The sequence below is a fragment of the Astatotilapia calliptera genome, chromosome 1, assembly GCF_964374335.1.
Source record: "Astatotilapia calliptera chromosome 1, fAstCal68.1, whole genome shotgun sequence".
Lineage (NCBI taxonomy): Eukaryota > Metazoa > Chordata > Actinopteri > Cichliformes > Cichlidae > Astatotilapia > Astatotilapia calliptera.
The window spans coordinates 25,033,695-25,059,809 of record NC_137422.1 but is presented as its reverse complement, the minus strand read 5'-3'; the positions used below and the strand labels follow the sequence as shown (position 1 = coordinate 25,059,809).

General features: G+C 40.6%; 1 protein-coding gene across 2 annotated transcripts in view; it reads left to right on the top strand.

Annotated features, from left to right (window-relative positions):
• The first annotated feature begins 2,517 nt into the window (after positions 1 to 2,517).
• mafa (MAF bZIP transcription factor a) overlaps positions 2,518 to 26,115 on the top strand; it is a 67,584-nt gene continuing 43,986 nt past the window's right edge. For both annotated transcript variants that reach the window (XR_003272602.2, XM_026169911.2), the window contains exons 1-2: positions 2,518 to 4,226; positions 11,646 to 11,713. Coding sequence is in view for 1 of the 2 variants with exons in the window: in XM_026169911.2 (XP_026025696.1) it covers positions 3,259 to 4,226; positions 11,646 to 11,673 (996 nt within the window). In the remaining variant the exon portion in view is untranslated. The remainder of the gene's footprint in view (positions 4,227 to 11,645; positions 11,714 to 26,115) is intronic.

Sequence of the window (26,115 nt, the reverse complement as noted above, 5' to 3'; positions counted from 1 at the left end):
TAAACCATTACAGACCGAAACTACAAATCATGTTGTTTTGTTTCTTGTTTGTTTCTTGTTTGGTTTTTAAACAGTACACTGTAAACAACTACACAGTGTTTAATGCATTACAATTGACGGTTTACATGATGCATTTTAGATTAGCAAATTTAACATAGTCAAAGCAAATGAATTGATAACATGTAAGTGGATCCATAATTCAGTGTTTAACACATTCACCTAACCTGTGAAAGATCCCCAGCTCAAGAGTGGGAAGGGACGCAAATCCCAGAGAGAGTTATGCCAGGAAGGGCAAAAATCCATGCCAAATCAAATATGTGGATTCATCCCTTGTGGCAACTCATGAAAATGTGTGTTAATTAAATAAAATGAGTGAAATAGGTGACACACAAAGTGAGTATATACACAAATAGCCTTCTTCAGTCGTGTCTCACGATTCTTAAGTTTGGAAAGCCAATGAACACATTGAACATTAATGACTACAGCATTCTAACAAGCTGCACTCTTCAGTTTCATGTGGCTGCTGTGGTTTCAAAAATCCTCCAGATTTTTTTTTCAAATTGCTGAAAAGCCTGAGCGAAAAAATGAGGTGACCTATTTAATGAGGCTGGATGGTTTCATATCTTTATAAGTCAACCTCGCGTTGCTGTTCCATCTCATCCCATGAACTTCTGTCTTTCCGGTTCGATAAGTTGTCTTCACAGCATATACTGATCTCTCTCCATGTAGATCTCTCACAGGTCTGCATCATCAATAACTTCAAAGGCACAAAAGCAGCTAAATTAGGTTCGCCACTTTCTTCTGTCATGACTAATGAGCTTTCCCTTCGTTTGTATATTAGTCTCAGTCCGCTGTGGCCGCACCCCAGGGAACAGGCCGCTGCTGTGCCTTCCTGTGAACAGGTAAGCCCAAACAGATGACAAGGCAACAGAATGGAAATACAAACAATAGGGTTTTGTTTGAATTTTATTTGAGCCATATGTAGCGTTCAATTACCATACAAATGGATACATCCACTTACCCTTTAATAAAACATTCAGTAACAGTAATGATGATGTTTTTAGACAAAACACAGCCTTATAAAAAAACTTTTATTCTGCATTTATTCTAATTTATTCAACATGTAATAAAATATTTGAAAGTCTGTTGTTTTACCAAATTAATAATATATAACTAGTATTTCTCCCATTTAAAGATTAGAAAATCAGAATCAGAATACTCAAATAACCCCCATAATGTTATGTCAACAAAACATAAAGACATAACCTGAACTATAGTTTTGGGCAGCCATAGGCCAAGTGTTGAACTCCCTGTGGTTGTAACATATCTGGTTTATTGTCAAGATCATCTTCCACATGACTGAGTTGAACTATCATTAAATAGGACGCATACAAAAATCTAAAAATATACATCATTGCAAAGATGAGATCATACGCTTGGCGAGAGAGTGGGAAACAGGCTATGATTATAGGCTTTTGTCACAGGAAAGAAATGGTTATTTGTCAGCACCATGTCAAAATAGGCCACAAAAGAAATCAACACTCTTGTGGCCAGTAAGACAGGGCCAGTGTGGCTTACATCACTATTTTCCCTAACAAACTTCTTTATTTTTTTTTAAGTGAGCTGCTATTAGTCATTAGTTAATTGCATTTTGCCTATACATTAATGGGAGACTTCAACAATACACTGTATACAAACTGTATACAAACCTTACTATTTATTCTGATTTTTAAAAGTCATGCTGTGTCCACTGGGGTAAAGAAACTATAACCACCTAACTAGACAGGACTTACAGTGGAAGCTGGATTACCAAGACTGACTCATGTTAGTGTTGTACACAAGTCAATTAAATGCAGGAGACCTCTGAACTGAGATAAAGAGCAATGTACTCAGATAAAGTGAGTTTTATGGCTTCCACAGAATATCAGTTTGCACTGAGCAGCGGGTTCACTCGCATCCACTTCCTCTGATATGACTTCTTCCATAAAACACAAAATTGACTTTGTTATGTAAGATGTTTGAAATTCAGTCGGGGTACCGTGTCTTTTTCCTACTGAAGTGAAGAAAACAACGACACTCGGACCGTGTACATGTGTTTGTGTTTTGCAAACAGTATATGTTTCATTCAACTTTCAACTCTTCGAAAATTGTGTGGACTGGATGGGGAGGGGAATCCCTTTCACTAGCGTGCCCAAAAGGTGGCAGTGTTGAGTTTTACAATGGTGTGCGAAAACATGACAACCTCTTCAATCCGCCTTTCATATTTTTTTTTCCTTTTTTTGTCAAGTTACCGCGCAGCTTCTTACATGCCACTTTTGTTTTATATTTAGTTGATAAAACATAGTTTCTAGGTTTTAATTGTGCTGTACATTCAGACAAATAACAGACATTGCCATTAGGAAGTGGACGGGTTTTGTTCAGGTAATGTTCGCAAGATTAAGACTTATGTCTTAAAATGTATAACCAGTTTATGCTACAGGGTTACGCGAACTATATAAGGTCTGTTTTATGATTGCTTTATCTCTTTTTTCTATATGTCAAGCATTACAACTCCGTTTTGTAATTAATTTAGAGCATGCTCTGTTTCGTTCCACTTACAACTCATACTTCGAAAAATTAAAGTAATAAATAAATAAATGAATAAATAAAATGAAATCGAAATTACGATAAAAAGAACAAAAGGATCTATGCTCCGACTGACAGTCAGCTGGTGTCCATTGACGGTAGATAAAAGTTTTGTTTCTCTGGGCTACTAATATGTTAATTAGCTGTTAGAGTGTGCGACCCTATTGGCTCGTCGTCCGAGTCAATTTCCCATTTCCAGCCTGACGTCAGAGCGGCTACAATGCTTAAACTCATCTGCTGTGTGATCCCACTAAAAAATCGCCCCACCAGACAGCGGGTTAGAACGTGCAAGTGAGCTTTTACTCCCTGACTTTCGGTGTGTTTCCCTCTCCGCGTGCGCAATGTATTCATGAAGACCCCGTAAAGTGTTAAATGTTTGAAATCCAAAACCGCCGAATTTCACATGCTGAAAAAGGACTCCGCTACTCGTACGCGCGGCACTGGTGTGTCAGTGCAATAGACTCTGCAAAGAAACTCTGCTCACACACGCCTGCAAAAAGGACGCCGAAAACCTAATTTTTTTTTCAGTTTCAAGACAAACGCGTAAAAATCAAACTGGCTCACGTTCTTCCCAACCAACCCAGTTTGACAGCTGCTCTTCACCCCGTTTGGAGGACTGTCAGCAGCAAGAGGATGGCATCAGAGCTGGCAATGAGCAACTCCGACCTGCCCACCAGTCCCCTGGCCATGGAATATGTTAATGACTTCGATCTGATGAAGTTTGAAGTGAAAAAGGAGCCGGTGGAGCCCGATCGCAACATCAGCCAGTGCAGTCGCCTTATCGCCGGGGGATCCTTGTCTTCCACCCCGATGAGCACGCCTTGCAGCTCGGTGCCCCCTTCCCCAAGCTTCTCGGCGCCCAGTCCGGGCTCGGGGAGTGAGCAGAAGACACACATTGAGGATTTCTACTGGATGTCCGGTTATCAACAGCAGCTGAATCCAGAGGCGCTGGGCTTCAGCCCCGAAGACGCGGTCGAGGCGCTGATCAACAGCAGTCATCAGCTCCAGTCTTTCGATGGCTATGCCAGGGGCCAGCAGTTTGCTGGTGCAGCCGGAGGAGGAAGCACCATGGCCGGGGAAGAGATGGGGTCCGCCGCGGCGGTGGTGTCGGCAGTAATTGCTGCGGCAGCCGCTCAGAACGGAGCGCAACACCACCACCACCACCATCACCACCACAGCAGCAGCCACCACCAGGCACCGGGCGTCCAGTCCAACGGCACTTCTGGGACAAATCACCCACACATGCGCTTGGAGGAGCGTTTCTCAGACGAGCAGCTGGTGACCATGTCAGTGCGGGAGCTCAACCGGCAGCTACGGGGGGTCAGCAAAGAAGAGGTGATCAGATTGAAACAGAAGAGGAGGACCCTAAAGAACAGAGGCTACGCTCAGTCCTGCCGGTTCAAGCGAGTTCAGCAGCGGCACGTCCTGGAGGGAGAGAAGACACAACTCCTGCAGCAAGTCGAGCACCTAAAGCAAGAGATCTCCAGGCTGGTCCGGGAGAGGGACGCGTACAAAGAAAAGTATGAGAAGCTCATCAGCAACGGCTTCAGAGAAAACGGATCCAGCAGTGACAACAACCCTTCATCTCCGGAATTTTTCATGTGAGTTTCGACATTATCGCGAAATAAAACTATATCAGATGAATAACTCACCCCGCGTAAAAAGTTTTCATTCTGAAACTTTTTTTTTATTATTTACTTGACGCAAATCCCACTATATGCCTAGATGAAGAACTAATTTATCAACTTTTTGATTTTTTTTTATTACATTTATTTTTTTTTTTTGAAAATAAGTTCCCTCCATTCTACCACTGCTGTAGATTTGGAGGGCTTTGTTATCCGCATTTTTTTTTAATCTAGAAGAGGCGTATTGAGAAAACTTTCTACTTTTTGCTATCATACTCAGTATATTACACATAGTTTGTCTGTCAAGATTTTTTTTCATCTCTGTTCATTAGATTTGCAGTGTTTGATATTTGAAAGTTGATCCAACTTTATGCCGCAGTATACCAAGTGTGCATGCAAGCACTAAGTATACTCCTTTGAAGTTCATCAACTTGGCCCTTTTTCATCATTTTAGTTTTGATTCAGTGTACAGATTCTTATCAAAAGTGCATCCATCGACAGTATGTTTTTTCCTTTTTTTCTTTCTTTCTCCTTTTTTTATTTTTTATTTTTTTTGTCTGCCAAACTTGGAGGATTGCAAGCCTGCCGTTTGACGCCACCTCATCTCATGCGTTTGCTTGTTATTGTGTGGAGCAACAAAAGACTGTATCCATTACAAACTCTTCATTGTTTTAAAGAGATGTGTTATTGAACTGCCCTGCATGCTGGACATGTATGGTTTTTCTTTCTATGCTTGAAGATGTCCTATTTTGTCGGATGACTCCAGCATGGCACTCATACTTCATTTAGGCCTCCTCACTTTTTTGGGACAGAGACAAAAAAGTGACAGGACTTCCCACCCCCTGTAGTGGTGCATTTCAGCTGTGTTGAAGTGCACCACCATCGGCTGTCATAAGACTGCAGTGAATGCGCTGGCATTCCTGGTGGAAGTTTGTCGGCGGGGACCCTGGTGCGAGGGGAAAAAGAAAAGACTTCAGTATGAAGGAAATTACCAGTCAATTTCCTGGAAGTTTAGTCTGTTGCTAAGCCTATGTTGTTATTTAAATATATTCCATTGTGCATTTGTCATCATTTGAATAATTTTTAAAGCGTAATTTAAAGACAAAGTTTTATAATCTATGATGCAAAAGATATCATGTGCTACAGCTTATGTCATATAGATTTCTAGGATAATTAATAATAAGATTGCTGCCCAAAACTATTTTTAACACTGATTAAGAGAAATTGGCTCGGCTCCAATTTATACAGTGAGCAGTATTGTGCAGTGCATAAAACAGCGCTTTTGCAGCATGTGCTATAAACCGAAGTGTGAGAGATCTGGTGTCCGACACACATTTTATTATTATATTTTAAATAACTATATTAAGAAAAAGTATATTTGGAGAAGACAATTCTCACAAGTCTAAGTAAATTACTGTGCTTTTGAAAATGTGTTTCTTGATTGAACTGACTTATTCTGAACAGAAATGCACTAAAAAAATGTCATGTGGAAAATTAGCTTTCCATCTCCCAAGAAGATAGATCTGACATTCGTTTACGACTTAGTCGTATCATTTGGAGATATTAGCATCAGTTCAGGGTATACTGTTGTTTTCTCTTAAATAAACGTAAACATTTGCAAAGCAATAAGTAATTATTCTAATCTATAATGTCCGGACATTATTAGATCGTCAGGGAGTGTCACCCTGCATGTATAAAAGGGGGGAGTACTATTCGCCAATAAATTTTGAAAATATGTTAATTAATCTTTCATCTTACATATAGTATATATATACATATATATATATATATTTTGCTGTGCAAAATTATTTCATTCACTAACCATATGTGATGTTCATATGTGCTCGTTTCTCATTTCATACAATTAAATGATATGCAATAAATGTATGTAATTGTCTTCAATAAGTTTCTCACTTTTCTTTTGAGTTGTCCTGAGACTCTTTGTTGTTTGTGAGTGAAACACACAGAAATGAAACTAGAAAACATGTCATCTCCATATTACTGCCCCACATTTTTAACACTGCTTATAGGGGTCTTGTTACCCTCTTTTTAAGGTTTCTGCCAGAATTAATTTAGTAAGAGCTTCTTACACCATTTTGGAAGAATCAGAAACAGGAATGAATTGAACATTTAAGGAAAGCAATTCAGGCTGGCAGTGTAAAAAAAAATTGTAAAATGTAGAGATGCAAGTCCATTGTTGCAATAACTTAATGAAGCCTAATAATAATAACAATAACTCACAGTGGCGTGCAGCTAATTAAACATTTCTGCTTTGACAGTCTGTTGAATGATAGAGATGCATGTTTCTTCACAATCCATGAATTAACACCAAATAAAAATATATGTATTTATTATTTCCTATGATGATGATCCTAAAAAGGAGAAACAGACCTTACCTGCTGACATTTTTCATTTAAAGTCCAACGTGATTCTATCATTATAATCAAAAAAATAAGTGTTAGAAATATTGTGTTTGCATCTCAGTTCATGAACTTCATCCTCATTTTTATTTGCAGAAGTCCAATTTGATTTTATGTCTGATAAATCATGTTAACATTATTATGAACAGTCTGGTCATGTGTGAGCCTTTCTATTTGTGCATATGTGTGTGCTTGTCTTAAGTGCTGCTTCATGTGGGAGTATGCAAGCGTGTATTTGGACTTAGGTGTAAATCTGAATGTGTGTGTGTGTGTTTCCTTGAGTGGCAGTATGTAATAATGACAACACTGTGAGTTTCTTGTGGCTGTGCATGATGCATGCTCCATATTTGTACCCTTCACTTACCCTTTTTACACATTCTTTGCTTACTTATCTGTTGTGCCCGCTTACCGTGTTTCTCGGACACTCTGCACTTACAGTCATTAGCATGTCATCGTTTGGCTTTCTCAGTTTCATCCAGCTCTTTCCTTTTTGTCAGTGGGTCTGGACGTTGGCCTGAAGCAAACATGCTGTGGGAGACGGGGCGCACGGAGGGCACAGCCATGTCAGGCATGTGAGGGGGCGCTGGAGAAGGTGCCAATTTATGTCAGCCACTGTGGTTAGCAGAAGAGTCTCTGCTCTGCTGTACCCAATCTTGCATTGCATTTGGTGTTTTTACATCATATGCTGATTTTCTTTTTAACATAACTTTTGGACTGCACTTGGACACGAACTAAACTTGCCACTTTCCAGAAAGACAAGAGGAAAAGTTCTTTGCTGAGTTCACAAGGAATAGGCTTGTGGGCATTCGGAACAATTTGTTTGTTGAAACAGGAAGACCAACGTGCCAAAATACACTTTGAGGAAACGCTACAGTTTCTGAAGACAGATTCAATCTGGATTTGTCTTCTGTTTTGCAGTTTAGCCACAGATTATCAGTGTCCAACGGATACAGACAAAAAAACGCCTTTCATAAAAATGAACCGCACTGTCAGTGTGTTAAAGCAGTAAGTGCTCAACCGTTCGTAGTCTTTGCCATTATAAATTTCATACTTGTTAAATTTGCAAAAAAGCAAGCTTCTGCGCCATCTGCCAATGATGATGTGCTACACAGCTCATCAAAAAGGAGAGAGAGGGAGAGGGAGAAAGACAGTTTTAACCCAAGATCTGAGGTGTGCACTGCTGCTGTGGTGGCTGATTTGCCCAGAGTGAGGGGAGAAGCTGAGACAATAGTCAGGCTTGGGCTGAATTAAATGATTTTGCTGATGATTAATAGTGGTGTGGGCCAGTGGCTCCTGCGATGTAAAGATGATAAATTGTGAGTGTAGCTCTGTGCAGCTGTGCCAGTGTTGGGTCTTAGCATGTACACACCATGCAATTTACAGCCAAGTCGTTCTCCTTCTTCCTCAATTTATCTAATTACATCTAAAGCAGTAGTACCGTTATAGTCTGATATGTCACATTAACCACAACAATGTATGAAATGACTTTAGAGAGGATAATCATTTGCTTTTCCCCTCATTTAAAAGACATGTTTTTGTATTTGCCATTTCAAAGAGGAAATAATTTCCTCTTTGCTTAAGAGTCTCTTCTTTTCTGCCTCTCTTTAAACCATGCTTTCAGTGCAGTGGGTTTTTTGATGTGTTTTGAGTGGCATGTAAAAAATGAACATTTGTTTTTTGCTAGGGGCTTCTTTATAAGACTCTTAAACTTATTTAGTTTGATTGTTTCCTCATTGGAACAGATCATTTAGACCTCTAATGTCCATCCACTAAAACACAGTCACCGCACGCATACTAAACATGAAAACACACTCACCAACTTACAATACGAAAACAAAAGAATAGATTTGCTCCATTCTTTTGTTTCAGACCATAGTGTTACTTGTGCTTCTCTGTGTGTGTGACTCAAACAGTCGAGTCCCCGAGCTAAATGGCATTTTTTGCGAAGACAGATCTAATTTGTAAAAAGATGTTTCCTCTTATATCTGTGGTGCCCGTACGCAGCGGTTATGTAAGTGATAAAATGATCGATCTTCCAGCGAGACACTCATGTGGAACGCTGGCGCTATGCAGGTTGACAGCATAAGATGCAGCACAATGTTCAGTTAAGTACCAGTACGCCAGTCGACACAACCAAAAATAAGAGCCGGTTGGGGGTTTGAATTCTTACAGGCTTTAGAAAGTGCCAGAGGAACAATTGGAGCAAATCTTTTTGTCTTGCTGTTTCGCACGGTATGTCATGTATGTGTTTGTAGGTGTAGATGCATGAATCCGTGTGTGTGCATGCATGTGTATTTCTCTTGTTGTGTTTTTTGTCAAAGAGGATGAGCAGAGGTCAAAAGTTACAGCGCACAAGGCTGCTCTCAAAGTCATTAGAGTAATCCCTGCCCTGGGGAACTCATGCTCATTTCCTCTGCCCAGAACCCAATGAATGAGATGTACACACACATCCGACATAGGATAGTATCCAGTAAATTCAGCACAACTCCCTGCTATATATATTTTTTAATTATTAACATCCTATATTTCACTCCTGTCTTTACATTTTTTGAATCGCAAGAAAACAAATAATATATTTTTGACTGTGAAAAGATTATATAATAATACTATACTATAATAGCACACATACAAAAGGAGTTTAAATACAGGGTGCAGGAAAAGTGTCTATTAAATATGCTGTGAAGGGCAGTGGCACTTGGCTTAAGCTGGCCAGGTTTATTTTCACGCTGCCATTCATTCTGATTATTTTCATGTATTCATTTATTTATTTATTTACTCTGAGTCTGGTAGTATTTGTGGCACACATGGTGAACATTTAATCTTGTTCTCACACCCACTTCATTCAACCATTTCATTGTGGGTGTTGCAAAACAAAGCAGCCAGTCGTACATGGGGTAAATTCATTGTTCCTGTCTTAAATATCAACTGACTCAGAGTGGGTGTGTTAAGCTGTGGCTTTCTGTCACATTTTACACAACTGGGGTTAATAAAGACTCACAAAATATCAAAAGTGCCAAGTTTCAACTGTGTTTTTTGAAAACATATTTTTCTAATCTGTCTTAGTGTGATGAGAAATCCTAAATAAATGTAATAAGATCTTTCTTTTTTTTTCTTTGCATTTTCACATTTGTTCGTCCTACCTTTGCATGGAATTTGCTTCTGTTTTTCATTTTTACTATTTTCATTTTCAACAGTTAGAAAATGTTTTATATGAGTTTGGTTGTGGATAAAAACCACTGTCGACAGAAGATTGGAGAGAGGATGTGCAGCAGCAGTGGCAGTCATGTGTCTCAACACAACCAGGTGGCAGCCACATCTGTGAATGGTCTGTCTAAGTAGAGAAACAAAAAAGGAACATTATTCTCACATTCATAGTGTAGAAGAGAGGAATAGTACAATCGTATAAGAGAGGAATGGTGCAATAGTGCAGTTCACTGGGAATAAATAAATGCCAAGCATCAATACTTACACTTTACACTTTGCTGTCGATGATGTCTGTACATTTCTTTCTTTCTTTTGTGGCAGAAAGCTTGCTTCAAATAGACATTAAGCTGATACATGTGGTGTCATTAGAGAGTCGTCCTTGAAAGACTGGCTGCAGGTTATGTTGGTAATGAGGTGGTAGGGATTTGCTGGAGTAATTTTATATGTCTGTAAATGGACCCAAACCAAGAGCCTGTGACTTAAATAAATGCAGCAGCGCTAAAGCAAGAGGTAACGGAGTAAAAGAAAAAGTGAGACACACAGTCCTTCAAACGGGCATATGTTTGTGAAATTTCTCCCACTAAAAATCTAGCTACATGAGTGAAATCCCTCTGTGCTCCACAAATGTTTTTGTTTTCTACACATTTAAGTCCATTCCTTTGGTTCCTCAGGTGTAACTTTTAAAGCAGATCAGTATGAAATAGGGAGCTGCATGCAGAGCGATACACATGGAGCATAGATGTAAGTGCAATTTTGTTGTTTAGGTAAGTCCAAGTCATATCTCAGCATATGTATTTTTACACTTTCAGTACTTTCACCTTGAATGACAGGTGAAATAAAGCAAACCTAAGACATGAAAAAGATAATATCCTGCTATATCTAACAGGTGATATGATTTGTCAGCTGATTGGCTGCTGATCACAGTTTAGCACCATTAGGAGCTTTTTGGGTTTTTTTGTTTTTTTCTTAACATCTGTCATCACAACAGCTGCCTCACTGCTTTTGTGCCAGTTCTATGTGGCATTTATTTGAAAATCCAGTGATTTAAAATTTCTCTCACAGTAGCGTACAGGCAAATTACTTCCACCGCTGTTATTTTCCAGGAACTTTAAATCGGCCCGGCTTGGAATCTGCAAAGGGAGCTAAGAGCTGAGCTAATGTTTTTACTTGTGCTGCAACATTTATAGGGGATATGAACTGTATTTGGACCCGCCTAAAGAAACATGCCCACTTTTGTATGTTTTGCCAGGGTACTTCTGAAAGTTTCAGTCACAAGGTAGCAAGGAAACAAGACTTTATCCCTCTCTTTTTTATTTGCCACGATTCCTCCCCTGTTAGAACAATTCATTATTCAACTGAATGAGATGAACAGAAATAAATGCCTCTACAAAAAAAAAAGAAAAAAAATCTATTTTGCCTTGTCTGTGTGATGGCACGCCGTACGTACGCTTAGATATTTTAGTTTTGTCTCTTGTGTTTTGATGCATGGGTTCCGCCTGTAGAATCTATTTGCATGTAAATTTTTACAATTCCCCCAGCATCAAACATTTACTATGATACATGTAGTGTATTTCACCAAAGAGACAAGGTGAGAGTGAATCTTGCTCAGAATGAGTCTGCTTGTTTCTTTGTGATTGTTTGTGTGGGCCTTCTTGTGTGTATCCGTGTCTGATGCAGACAGAAGGGAAGAGGGTGAAAAGGTGACACCAAGCATATTTACGCTGATATTAATTTATCTGATCTGTTTGTCCAATCTTTTCTGCTTCTTCAGGTCATCAAGAAAATTTCTCCATCTGTGATTTCAAGCACCATCCCTCTGTGCCCTTGAGGATTCTTGAGGTAAATGTCTGATAACTTTGGCCTTTTTTTTTTTACATTTTCTGCTTAATAATAGTGAGCAATATCAGATTTGTTGAGTTTACAAAATATTCCTTCTTTAGAAAAATACCACAGCTTTGCACATGCTACCAAACATAGCTGTGTTATACAAGTATTATTTGTGGTATGCATTTTTCATTTATAGCACTACACAATTAAATCCATATTAACTATTCATTAATATCAGGCAGTCATATTAAACGGAGAAAATAGTCACCACATATGCTACTGAATGTTTTAAAACATAATGCATGTCTGTAAGCTTTTTATAATGGATACATAATGCATTGTATATGCTAAAGAGCACACACCTTCTTAATGTTGGCAATATCTCTCTACATCTATCTCCCTGATGCAATAACGTTCCTTGATATCGTATCCATTATCATACCTTATTTTATCCATGGAGAAGAAAAATCACACGACACATGAAGTTTTGAGTCTAGGGCAACATCCTTCATCCCCGATCAGGACAACCGGCAGATTAGAGCCACTCATTCAAATGCAAATTATATGTTCGTGTTTTGCACCAGTGACAAAGAGTGAAAAATAAGATTTGAATCTTGATATCAATTTGCAGAGACAAAGGGCAACCTGGGAGAATGTATATTGCAAACCCAAATGTTCCTGTAATGGTTTCACTGATTGTTCCAAAGCAAACAGCTGCAATGTGCTTCATCATGACACATAAGAATGAAAGAGCACTTGCATTCTAACTTTTTCCACCAACGTAAAGAAGAATATACTGTAAGTGTGTGTGTGTGTGCTTGTGTACATGTATTTGTATCTGCTGTTATTTACTTGATTGTCTCTAAGTGGGGAGCGGGATCAGTAGCTGGCCTTTCGCCAGATCCACTTAACTTCAGGAGGGGAAGCAGGACAAAAGCCATCAAGGAAGACAAGGACAAATCATCTTTAGATGAAGTGTTTTAAGTGCTCTGATTCTCCTCCCACGTCATCACTGTGAATTAGGTGCCCTCTGCTCACTGCTAAGGGGTGTCGAATATAAACAATGCCATGGGAACGGATGTTAAACGAATTAAAGTGGAAAACCATGAGGGTGTCTATCTTACGCGGCCTCGTAAATCTCGGTTCTCCTGCCATGCGCTATGCTGATGTTGTGCTCTGACAACCTGCCAGCTGAACTTAGAGGTGCTGCGTGCGGTGTGGTCTGGTCGATCCCATTCTTAGCAGTTTCAACCATGGCAGACATTCCAGGCAGAGCCATGTCTTTGTTTTATGCAAATCCATGCATATGAAGAATGGGGGGGGGTGATGAGCAGTCTGGCCACGTAGCTCCAGGAGGACAAGCTGAGTGATGGAGACGGAGAGCCAGGTCTTGGTGTCCTTGCCTGGGGAAACAGTGTCCTGACTCGAGCCTGGACTGCCACCAGGACACTATGTCACTGCGCCTCTACCTAACTAATCCTAGAAGAAAAAGATTTTCCCAGGCACAAATGTATTTACGCCACAAGATGCAGAGCTGGTATGAAGATACTGTAAATAGAGGTTAACATTGGTATAAAACTACCTGCCAGTGCGCTTTTCCTGTGTGTTGTAAAGGTAGGCACAGCTCAGGGGATTGCCATGCAAAGAGACACTGGAGTTGAGAGCCCAGTAGGGAGCTGAAGGACCCAGAATATGCTGACAAAGATAAAATGCCAGGTGTGTGTATATGCAGTGTAAGAGGCTGTGAGAAAGTGCAAATATAGATTGGGGGGGGAAAGGTCTGTGTGTCTGTGTGTGTGTGTGTGTGTGTGTGTGTGTGTGTGTGAGTGTTTGTGCTCACATAAAGATACAGCATACAGTCATGTGACCATTGTATGACAACGTGGTTTGGGTGAAACCTACTGAAGCAGCATCACCCACATACCACAGCTCATCGCACTGTTCAATTTCCCATCTTATCAAGTGTCTTTCGTTTCTTCACATCTGTGTTTTTCCTCTGTGCAGTAAATTATGTTGTTTTTAAACTTCCCAAAACATCTTCTCTTGCCCACCCCTTCTTAGAGTTGCTTGTTAACGGTAATGGTTAGTAGGAGGCGAATCCGTCACAGTGTGCTCTATTTCTGGGTGCCAGGATGTTGGTCTCAGTCGTTGAGGGCAGATGAAATCGATCCAGATTAACCTGTCATGTGGGGGAGAAAATGAATGGGACAGAGGGGTGCAGAGGCCATGGAGAGAAGGGGGGCAGTGTGAAGTATAAAAACAACCTCCTCCATATGGGTCAAAAGTTGTGGGATGATTTATTCAAGACTGGGTGCTATCCCACCTTCCCCCCCTTCTATCTGCTCCACCTGCCTCTTGGAAAGGAGTGAGAAACTGGAGACTGTTCAGGAGGAGGTGACTATATTTAGCCTTGGTGACCAAAGACACTGTGGTCTAACTTTAAAGTTAAAAATACATATATCCATGTACAGTGAGATGGACACAGTTTGCGTCATCACAAGGCACCTATCACAAATTTGTCAGCTTGAAGTGACTCGTGAAGAACGAGTGCAAAGCAATGTGCAGCTTCCAATGGATGCCTTTTCATTAAAAGACTGTATGAGATTGAACTAAGTTTTAGTACCCCTGATTAAATTCATGCTATTAAAAGTTATCATGAAACAAAGATTTTACTTGTAATTGTGAAAATTATGTATCCTAAGAAAAATATGTGTGTGTGTGTTTGAGGGGGGGGGGGGGGGGGGGGGGTTAGGGGGGTTAGGGGGGCAAACAAATAAGCAAAAACAGAAGAAAAAGAATTGAGATTTATAGTTTCATTTGACTGTGAAGTGCTACTAGATTTAGCCTGTGTTTGGGCAGAGCTCCACTTTGCTAATTATTTTCCTGTGGCAGAGTTCTCAGCATGGCGCTCCTTTCTCACTCTGAGAAGAGAGACTCACTGGTAAGTGCTTAGTCAGCCCTACTCTGGGTGTGAGATACTGTTGAGTCTCTAGTGGACTGTAGGGAGGCAGAGCAGCGTGGGACCAAAGCCATGACAAGGTGAAGGCTTTAAAGTGAGGGCGGAACCATCATCACCCATCAGTGAAAGGAAGAGAGATAATATATGAAAGTTGGGGACACTGAAAAAGAGTTCTGTTTAGTATACTCCTTATTCTGTACTGTTAAAAGTGTTATGGGAAATATCATTGCTGTGTTGTTTTGCTAGGTTCTTGATGCCTCTTGCAGAGGCCTGAAGAACCCAGACACTGAGCAAGAGCTGTTATAAAGCTCCATAAAGCCAGCGGCTTCACTCTTTATCAACTAGCAGTGGCATGGACTTTAAAATATATCAACACATCATCATCAGATTCAAGTTATGACTTGGTGGTTCTTGACTTGATCTCTGGAAATCCTGCCTGCGTTCTGTTTCTCTCTTCCCTCTCTATTTATATTCCAATGTCAAACTTGCCCTTCTTTCTATCGCTACTCCTCTTTATAGAGTGGCACACAGCTCCTCCTCTTCTGTCTGCCCCGCTATCCTCCAAATGACTCTCCTCCCAAACAAACTTAGCTTCCTTCCCCTCCCCTCTGTTCCCAGCGTCACTTTCCCTCCCTCCCTCCCTTCACCTCACACTGCACCTGCTTCCCTCCCGCTTTCTGTTCCCTCTCCAAACGTCACTACTCTCCCTCCCCCTCTCTCCACTTCTATTCTCCCCCTCGTTAGCTTGATGAATGGCTTCACTGCAGGGAAAGTGCTGATTTTCATCCCTCTGTCTGATTTCTGCTGGCTGTTATTAATTTCAAACACTCAGAGAAAAGCAAGTGAGTCAATAAATAAGGAAATGAACACACTTCATCCTGCCATATAGCAGCTCTTGCAGTCATTCACCCAGGGTGCGGGTCCTCTGTGGAGGCCAAGTCTGCATTTACACTGATAGAGTTCAGGTCCCCTCCTGAATCACAACACGGCAACATATTTTTAAGGCAAGAATAAAAGTTGTCCAGTAGCACTGCATCATATCAAATGTTCCTGTAATATTTTTAGTATCTTGCTTCAACAGGGCTAGGGGGGAGACAGAATGGTACAAAGCTAATAGCTCTGAAGAGACTTCCAGTGTCTTCTCTCATCTTTTCTCTTTCACCCTATAGTGCACCATTTAAGAAATGTACACACAGAGTGAACAAAGAGGAGGAGAGAAAGAGAAGCAATGAGAAGTAACAGGCTAACAGAGTTATTGCTGTGCATTAAACAATGCTGTCGACGCTGTGTAGTTAGGGCCGTATGTCTAAGCGCACATTACTTACATTCCTGGCTTAATGCATTGTGCGTGCCTGCTAATGTCAAACACAAATAGCCTCCGAGAACAACACAATTCTCTCAGTTTCTTGCTGTCAAACAGGAAATTTCCAACCAAAAGTTACTTTTCTTTACTTTCTGTTTTCAGTTAAAATGCTAGGGTATTTAATCAGTCCAGGATCCCAGTAATGCATGCAGAGGGACAGATATTAGGCCTAAGATATTATCACACTGTTTACAAAGTGTTAAGACAAGCAATCAGGTGGGAGCTTTAGTAATGCACACACATCATTAGATGTTTAGTCTGTGCTCTAGAGCCACAAGCCACAGGGCTGTTTCTCTTGGCCATTAAAGCAATATTTGGTTTTACCTTAATAAACATACAGATTTTTTTGTAATTAGCTGATAGATTCCTGACACCTTACTAACTTTCAGCTTTATAGAGCTCCCAAGCTGAATCACTTCAGTGTTAAACAGTGTTGCAAGTGCAATTTAATGTTGTTGTTTTGCAGGCGTACGTTAGTCATAACTTGACTCGCCTGAACTTTTAGGCAGCATTTTATATTTAGCACACTTAATAGAAACTCACACATGGCTGCACAATGCACAGTCAGACAACTTGGACAATTTAGACAAAACTGATATTTCTCAAAACTGATAGTGAAAAAAAGAATACATCAGCTGATAAGATTAGGTGTATTTAAAAGAAGAAGACTGGGTGTTAAGTTAATTTTGCTAAACTGATAGAAACATATGGTGTGCGTGGACGCCAAAGCCCCTACCCCTCCTTTACGATGTAGGGACAGGAGTGCTGTAATAGAAGAAACAGTTAGAGCATTTAACACTTTGTAAATAAACATCGGGATTCTAAATGCAGTTCCATAACTAAACCAGAGGACATTTATGGGAGGTGAGAACAGACATAACATATTTTAACTGTGTATGTTTGAGAAAGTCCAGACTTGGTGTTCGGTCAGAGAAGAACCAAATAACATAATATAGAAAAGTGTGTGTGACCTAAAAGATTGTGTGTTTAATTTAAACAACAATAGGTTTTGCTTCTTTTTGCTTACACTGATTACAAATTATGTGGGAATGTATGGTGGAGGAAGATGAAAACAAAGCTGTAATAATTACTTAGCACTCTTCAGTTGCACCCTGTTAAAGATATGCAAACTTTGCTTTTATAAAGGGATGACATATGTACATGAGAGGAGAGGAGAGGAGAGCTGTATTAGTAGTAGCTGCAGGGGTAGTGGAGCCTGTATGTCTGCTTCATGGCTCTGTGAGCGCAGACATAACTATTGTGTTTACAAGGCTGAGTTGCTCTTACTGTTAAATTATCGAGGTGGGGGCGTGTTAAAAGAGGAGGAACAGAGGAAGGGGTGGGGAGGGGGTAAATATTTGTCCGTCTCTCATAGTTCTGGTTAACCAGGCTGAGGAATTCTCTTTGCATCTTATAATTACAGAATTTGGGTAGTGTCACTCTTGGAGAGTGCATGGCCTCAGAGACCTGAAAGAGGAGGCCCCTCTGACACAGCGTGGAGAACGAACCTTAAAGTGTGGAGGCGGGAGAGTGGCACGCTTCTGCGTCTCACTACTGTCAAAGAGGCTTGTGTCAGGAGATTACACCGTGAAGTTAAACACCGTGTTGGTCACTTTTTTCTTTTCATTTGCTCTCTTTTTATTTTGGCTTGGACCAGTGTGAGACCTTTCGGAAAGAATGTTGTGGCTGAGGCAAAAAAAAAAAACTAAAATGAAGAAAGAACCACAGTCCTAGTTTGCTCAGTCTTTCGCGGAACGGAGGAAGCTCTTTCCTCTCCCTCGTGCACAGCCCCATGTATTGAACAACATCTTCACTCCTCTTAGTTTTTATTCCTTCTTCCTCTCTGTGGCCTGATCATTAAAGGAGAGGGATGAGTTCACAGCTGATAGTGTCTGGTTGCAAGAAGCGGACAACGGTATAGGATGACATTATCGGAAGCGGCTGCATATAGATGCTAAGACCAAAAAAAAGACACAAACAGAAAGAGAATATTATGGCGTACTTCTCTCAGTATAAACGTCTGTCTGCTTGAATTACAGTAATGACCCCTGACAAACCATAATAAGACACATGGATCTCTATGGATACAAGCCATGACCAAAGGAATGGCTCTCTGTTTACTTTCCATTTTGACATTCTGGAGTATGAGACTCTTGTTAGCAAAAACTAAAACATGATTAGTTTCCTGTTCTCTTCTAAAACTAATAATACACTACACACACACACACACACACACACACACACACACACACACACACACACACACACACACACACACACACACACAGGGAAAAACACACACACACAGAGAGGCACACAAACACACACACAAACCCATATGAATAAAAGAAAGAATATTAGTAACTTACAGCCAAGTATGGCACAACTGTTATTAGTGAGAGAGATGTGTAAGGAGGGTGATGGAGAGGGACGAAGCTTACCCTCTGTCTCTGTGGCTGAAGTGGAATAGTTGTGGTGACGGGTTGTGACAGCCGAGGGAACGAGGGAGCAGGAGGGGAATATCACTCCAAAAATCCCCAGGATACAGGGAGGGAAGAGTAATTTAGAATGAATGGCCTGCCGTATGCTCTCGAGCAGTTCCTCTTGTCTTTCTCACTTATGGATATAGAATTGCATGTGGACAAGTCTTTTTCTATCTCCTTCTCTAACACACACACATGCGAACACACACGCGCTTGCGTAATAGATATTTACTCTATGAATTCTTGCATTAACTCTCTAGTCACTAGATTATCATAATGATTCAGCCAATAAGTATTAATACTGGCTCCTTCGCTGGATCCCTCGGGTCAAAATTAGACATACATCACACATATGCCACACCAGAATGAGATGCGCACAAGTCCTGTACACTGACTCTCATTTCCTTCCGTCGTCTCTTGATAGTATCCCTAATAGACCTCTCTCCCAGTGGCACACTGCTGTTGCAACATTCACCTACTATTGCTTTAATGAGATGTCTGCGCCTGTATGAGTGTGTGCGCATATGTCTGTGTGTGCCTGAGAAAGAAAGATGTTAGCGATCCTTGCGGCCCTGTTTATCTCTACGCTTGTGTTGGAGTAGAGGGAGGTCAGAAGCAGGGCTGCTTGTATCCATCTCCATTCCCATGGCTGCTCTGTCACAGGCACAGTGGTCACAGGAGAATGAAAAGACTATGGATTTTTTCTCCTCCTCCCTACACTCACCAGAGTAGGAAGATTAGGCAGAAGATGAGCACAGCCTGGCCCATTCAAAGCAGCTTTAAGCCCAACACTGGAAGCATCTGACCTGAGTTCTCTGGTTCATGGAGCACAAGTACACACAAGACATGCATTCGCGCACGCACACATGCACAAATCAACCAGGGAAAGATTTCTTGGTTTACTTTTCCGGTTCAGAGCTTGGTCACATGGTGTCTGGGTGTTAAATGCTGACATTGTGGCCTGTGTACATTAAGATGCTATAAGCACACGCAAGTGCACACACCTAAAACACTGAGAAATAAGCCTTCGCACTCCCTGCTCAGCAGCCCCAGATGGAGGCTGACAGTTGCATGTGCATAAAAAGATATTTTTAGGGAAAACTTAATAGACAATAAGGTGAAGCGAGTCAGGAAAAAAGAGGGGAAGGAGGGGGCATCCACTCATAGGCAAACAGTAATAGGGAGATAAAATTCAAAGCTCTGCAGCTCTCACTAGCAATTAAAATAATTTCCGTATAATTTGAGAAAGGCCTGACCCGCCTTATCGGTTTTTAGATAAGTCTCCTCCTCCTTCTCCTCTTCTTCACCCAAATGCAGAGGGCCTGATGACTGAAAACCGACAGCGCACTGATAACCACCGCCATATGGGCTCCCTCTTCTCTGCTCAACTCATTTCACTTGCTGCTCTTCCCTCTGCACAAACACTTAAAGATGCAGGCACACAGTCACACATGCAAACACGAAGCAAGCGCCATGATCAAAAGCTTCCCTTGTTTCTTGTTTTATTGTGGTGTGTGTCCATGCGCGTGTAATTTGTATCATTTCATATTCTTTGTTTTGCACCTGGGTGGAGAAGAAAAAACGTTAAGCATTTGTTTCTTTTAACTGAATGGAAATTCTGATTGAGAAAAAAGCGTAAGATTGAAAGAGCGAAGCATATTCTAGAGAAAGTGTGGGTGAGCGAAGCGAAACTAAACAGGGCCTGAAACCTGATGCCGTCTCTGTTTACGGGGGTTTTGTGTAAAAGTATATATACTATATTAGATAAAACTAATGTTGTGGGCAAACGTGGACTGCAAAAATTAAGCTTGCCCGAATGACATATAGATGAGGCATCATTTAAATATCTTTCACCGGACTTGATTAGAGCGCTTAGAGTGGCGACGAGTAACTGTAACTACTTCACACCTAGCAGATGTATTGCTGGGGACAGGCAGTGTCAAGTTACAATATATTTATATTAACTAATATATATTCCAACATAGATTAAAATAAGTTGTGGTTAAAAGCTGGTTTTTGATACTGTGTTTCACCTGGGTTGAGTGCTTTGTTCTGCTGTGTGTGGGAAAAGATTCCTACATTGCTAAAAACTGACACAGATACACATACAGTGACACAACATGCAGAGGAGAGGAGAGAAACTAGTGTGGTTGTAAAAGATGCAAATAAAACAAACTGTGCACGTACTTTAAATAAGCCAAAGAACAGAAGTCAGAAATTTGTTTACGTGTGTTATTTTTTTAATTTACTTTTTGTTGGCTTTTTTTCATTCCTTCAATAATTTGGATGATTAGTTCTTAAGAAAGTTACAACTTGAACACGCCCATTTTAACAGGAACTTCTGATGACAATTTAACGTGAAAGTGCATTAAACCTGACTTGAGTAAACGGGTGCCACCGCAATATGGCACCCATTTGGGAAGCCAGTAAGTAAGGGTTCCAGTATTCTAGTGATGGTTCTGCAAATATGAACTAAGTTCCTCACGTACAAGCTACATGGGAATCACTGTGGTCAAACTGTTGACACTCTTCTTGGTAGATGATAGGATGTGACAACTGACTACAGACTTTTTGCTACTTTACATAAACAGTTGTGGTGGGAAATGGTCAGTGGCAGTTATGGCTTGTGTGTCACAATGTGTCAAGTAGGCTGGTCTCAGATGGCCCATTTGGGTCATGTGTGAAACAGTGATGTGACACTGTTATTCACGAATGGTGTTTAAACCACAAGCATCTGTAAGTGTGTGATCTGCAAAAGAGAGATCTCGGTTTTTCCAAGAAACAACAGTTTAGATTAGGTGTCATTTGGTGTGCTTTATTTAAAATCAATGTGGGATTTTTTTTTTTAAAGGCGGTTACAGATTTAAAGAATGTGCTCTTGTGCATTGGGATGTTTGTGTATCTTTTTTACCTGTGTGTGCAGCGCAAGCCTCGAAGTTGGTAACATGTCTGAATCATTTGGGAGGTTGTGCTGTCACGGACGCACAGAGGGCAACGTTCCAGTGAACAGGAGGTGGGTGCAGTGACATAAGCGGGACGCAGTACATCTACTATACGCGATGCTCTCACAACACCTACATATGGAGGGGTCAAGGACATGCACACGCTAAGTAATGCATATACACTATCGTGAGATGTAATTTATTTTACATAACACTGACTATTTTGAAGACCAATTTCAAGACAAATTCTGTGCAACATTTCTTTGCACCATTATACTGCATTTAAAGTGAATACAATTTTTTTTCTAGTCTCTGAACAGATACAGTACAATAAAGAGCGAGTCTGGTTTCATATACTTGGCAGCATCCTGCGCACACACTGTGTGCGTGCTGTAAATAGCCAGAGTGTGTCGTGCATCTCTGCTGTGTTTGGACCTATTTTAGAGCTGACACAGGAAACAGGGCCATTCTGACAGCCACCCTGCCAGCCGGTACTGCACACAGCAGCCCCGGAACCTTCTGTCACACACACAAACACTCACACACATAGACACACACACACACACACACACACAGTCATACACACAGAAAAACTAGAAGTTTTTCATGTTAACAACCTACCAGTCCTTAATCCACCTCATAGGCTTCCACAAATCATTTAATGTCCTCTTTAAGGACACATTTTTGTGTTCACCTGTGTTTTGTTTTTGGGGTTTTTTGCAGTTCAACAATAAAGACCTTCAACAAAAGCCCTGGACCCCCGTTCTCAAACATCTCCCATCACATCTTAATTACTATCAATTTCAAACCTTGCAGTACAGAAGTGATTTCACATCTGAATCAACTAGAAAAAAAATAGCTTCTGTGTTACAGATCCTTGCATAATATCAAGAAAAACGATAACTCTGGCAGAGAGAAGCTCAGTTACTCAAGACACAGGTTTCTGCTTTCAGCTACATGAGACAGCTGGAGATCCAGTCCACAGTTAATTTAAAGTTCATTCGTGTTGTTCAGTGTGTTTGCTATTCTGCTTCCTTGTTCCTGCACCGTCCTATTTTTTCATATATCCACCAGGGTGATGTAATTTAATTCAGCATCTTTGTAATTCATTCATTTGGTAAATATTTTGAGGGACTTAGTAATATAGAGGCACAGACTGCGGGAGTTTAAAACCTAAATTAAGCTGCATCTCAGTGATATGACAGTGCTAGCTCATTTAGAGACAGTTAGTATACAGACATAAATGCCTCTTCAAAGGCTGCTGCAGAGTCCCACTCACCAGCCTCTCATGTTTGGGGTGGAAGATAAATTCTGCAGGCTGCTTCTGCCTTCCTGTGTAATTATGTGCACGGTGATGTGCCTTTACAGCCTGCCTAACAGTCGGAAATTATCTCCCGGAAATGAAGTCCAATTAATTGTGGCACTTTGCAGGCGTACATGTGTGCAGAAACACTGTAATGACACTTAACGGGAAATTGGCTCCTGTTGAAATATTTAATAAATAACTTGCGAGGTGAAACAACCTCATATGATACTGACAAACGTAGCTTGTTCTTTTGGTTTTTTCTACACACACAGACACGCATACACTTCAATTTAACAAATTTCTCAGTTGCTTGGTGTAAGGCATCACACTAACCGGTAGTTAAAAAGACGCATACTATGTAAACGTATCACAGTTTTTCCTGTGGACCTTTGTCACATGTCACCCATTTCTTTTTCGCCTCATGTTTCCAGTCACTGCCTGCTGCCAGCTACTGAAGAGAAGAAAAATGCCTGAATTTATCATTTTTTTAAAGAAAAATTAAAAAAAAAATAGGTAGATTTTTTTTTTGACCTACACGTGGCTTTACAGTATCGATCCAACCTAAAATGAAAAGGTCTATAAATGGAAACAGCAGTCTTTTAGGGTCAGTGACACACCGTGTCACGCCACAGCAGCTCTCTATTGTAGGGCACAGTGTGTTGAGTCAGCACTTTTCAGAGAATAGCACCTTTTGTTTTTGTCTCTGGGAGTCTGGGTGTTCTGCCCAGAATCACCGTCCAGACACAAGCCATTCGGGAATTCGATTTTTCTTTCTAATAAAAAAAGAGATTTGTTTCTTATTATGCTCATTTTTTTAGTTGCTCTCTGAATATATTTGAAGTTTTAATTCACTTTTGACATAGAATATTCCCCCTGTGATTTCTTATTTCTGAAATTATGTGATTACTAAATGTACAGCAAACAGTTACTTTCTGTACTCTCATACAAAAGCTGTTGGAGTGGATTTGGTTGATTGCTCAAGCACTCCTCAGCAGCAACGTTTTACAGGAAGTGAGTGGATTTGAACGCCCATGCATCTGATCATCATCATAATTGGCTTCAGATTAGCTGCGACATTCCTTTAAAAGTTGATGTGTTCACCTAATTTAAAAATTCCCATCCTACAAGACAAGTTTTCTCAAATGTGTATGAAAGGATGCGTGAGTTTACATTCACCTCTACATGTTTATAACACTAAATGACATTAGGGCCATTGTGATCTGCTTGGTTACACATAATAGAGTGTATCTGGCCAGCGTGTGAGTCTGTCAATATGTGTGTGTGTGTCTCTCTCAGTGTGTAAAGACCCGTTCAGCTCGGCAGTATGGCACATAAATGGCCACAGAGGGGTGCGAGTGTCAGCCAGAACGCGTGCTTGGCAAGCACAGAGCTATGCTATTAGCAAGCGCTAACAGTTTTATTATTAGAAAATAAACGGTGCGCTGCAAAACTCTGAATGTTATTAGCACCTCACCATCTGGGTCTGACAGCTGTGTTCAGCCACCATCATGGCTGTTCTGCTAAAGGCTATATCTGAAATCGCCACTCTTTATCTACAGCACTTTCACAGTCGTCCTGTGTCTGTCAGTTTCCTCTCTTTCTCACATTATCTCTTTTTCTTCCTCTTGTTGTTTTTCTTGCAGACATGAAGATGGGTAGATAATTCGCCAGCGCAAACTCTTGATTTCTCACACTGAAAGAATTCAAACATTTTTTATTATATCAATAGAGGTTTTGTTAGTCCTGTGTTTCAAAGTGTTTCACTAAGATTTAATTTAAATAAGAAAAAAAAAACCTAAACCAAAACCACAGGAAGAATTCTGCTCTCACAGAAACTCAGTCCTTGACTATTGTTCTATTTTATATAAAACATGTTTTACACACAACAGACAAAAAGAGCGTGGAAACAATAAGTCTCATAATGCTTTGTTAAAAGAGACATACTGTCTGTGCTTGCTTGTGCGCGACTTCTTGCACACTAAAATGTGTTCCCTTTTTGTAAGTGCTTGAAAGTGTGTCTGCAGGGATACCTTTAGATTTCTTTCCCCCGCATGTGTGTTTTTCCCTCCTTGATCACACAGCTTCTGCAAGGCTTTATTTAAACAGATAACCTGCTACTAGAAGCCCCCAGCACCCCCCCAAAACCTCCTAAGTCCTCTCCTGGCCTTCCAGTCTTTAACAACAACCCCCATCGAAAGGAGACACCTCCAGAAATTAGCACTCTTATTGCAGACACTGCAGAAAAGCCTACCCTCCAGTGTTTCTCTTTCTCGAGCAGAAAATACTTTTCTCCACTAAAACAGGCCAACTGCTTCTAGGCGTGCATCTCCTGTGCCCGACCTAATCTACATGCATACTTACCTTCCTTTATACTTATGGGCGTCGCTACCGAGAAGCGTGAAGGACTCTGGATGGCATAAGAATCTATTTCACATATAGATGCACAGGGCTTGCGCACAGGAATAGGAAAGAGAGCAAGGAAATAGGAAATATGTTTTCAATTTCACTGACCCTCCATTGTATTGTGCCACGGTTATCCGCTGTCTAATTCTATTTGTTTAAGTGTTCCTTCACTGTCTGGTGGGTTTAAAGAACAGCGTCAAATAAGCTTTACAAAGAAAAAAAGTGGATGATAATAATTCATTATTTTATTTTAAATGCGATTCTTTCATTTACACAAGCAGCACATATTGAAAAATCCACAGCATGGGTTTTAGATAAGCTAAGAGGTGTCCAGTACACCTCTTAAAATTGATTGAGATGGACTCAACTTTTCTTCTCTGTCCAGGTAAAAGTGGTTTATTTTTAAATCTTCAAAAGCAAGTCTTCAGGATTCAGTTTTGGTACAAAAACTTGGCTTTAATTTGTAATAATTGTGGGAAATGACATATGGATGCAAGATAGAGAGCAATTTATACAGACTTTAAATGAGTAGTGAGCAAGTGAGTCATTCTGGCAGAAGAAAAAGACAATATTTGGCTCTGGACTTGTTCAAATAAGTTACACAGCACTGACAGTATGCTTGTATTTTCTTCAGCAGTATGGTCTAAACAAACAGCTTTTGAAACGCTATCAGACACAGGGAAAGCAAGCACACTCATTTCACACTGCCTGAGGTTTGCAAAAGGACCATTTTGTTTTGATGGTGTGTGCGTTTGTATTTTTATGCAGCTAAACACATCTGTGTGCAACGTGGTAACACACTTGACTTGAGCCTGACCACAAATCATAGTGATGGTTGGTGAGCACCACATAAGAGAACAGAAATGAAGCAGATAAGATTTGAGATCAAACAGACCTTCCCCAGTCGAAACTCCCCTCAAGGGGCAGCACGGCTACAAAGTGCTACTTAGTGTATGTC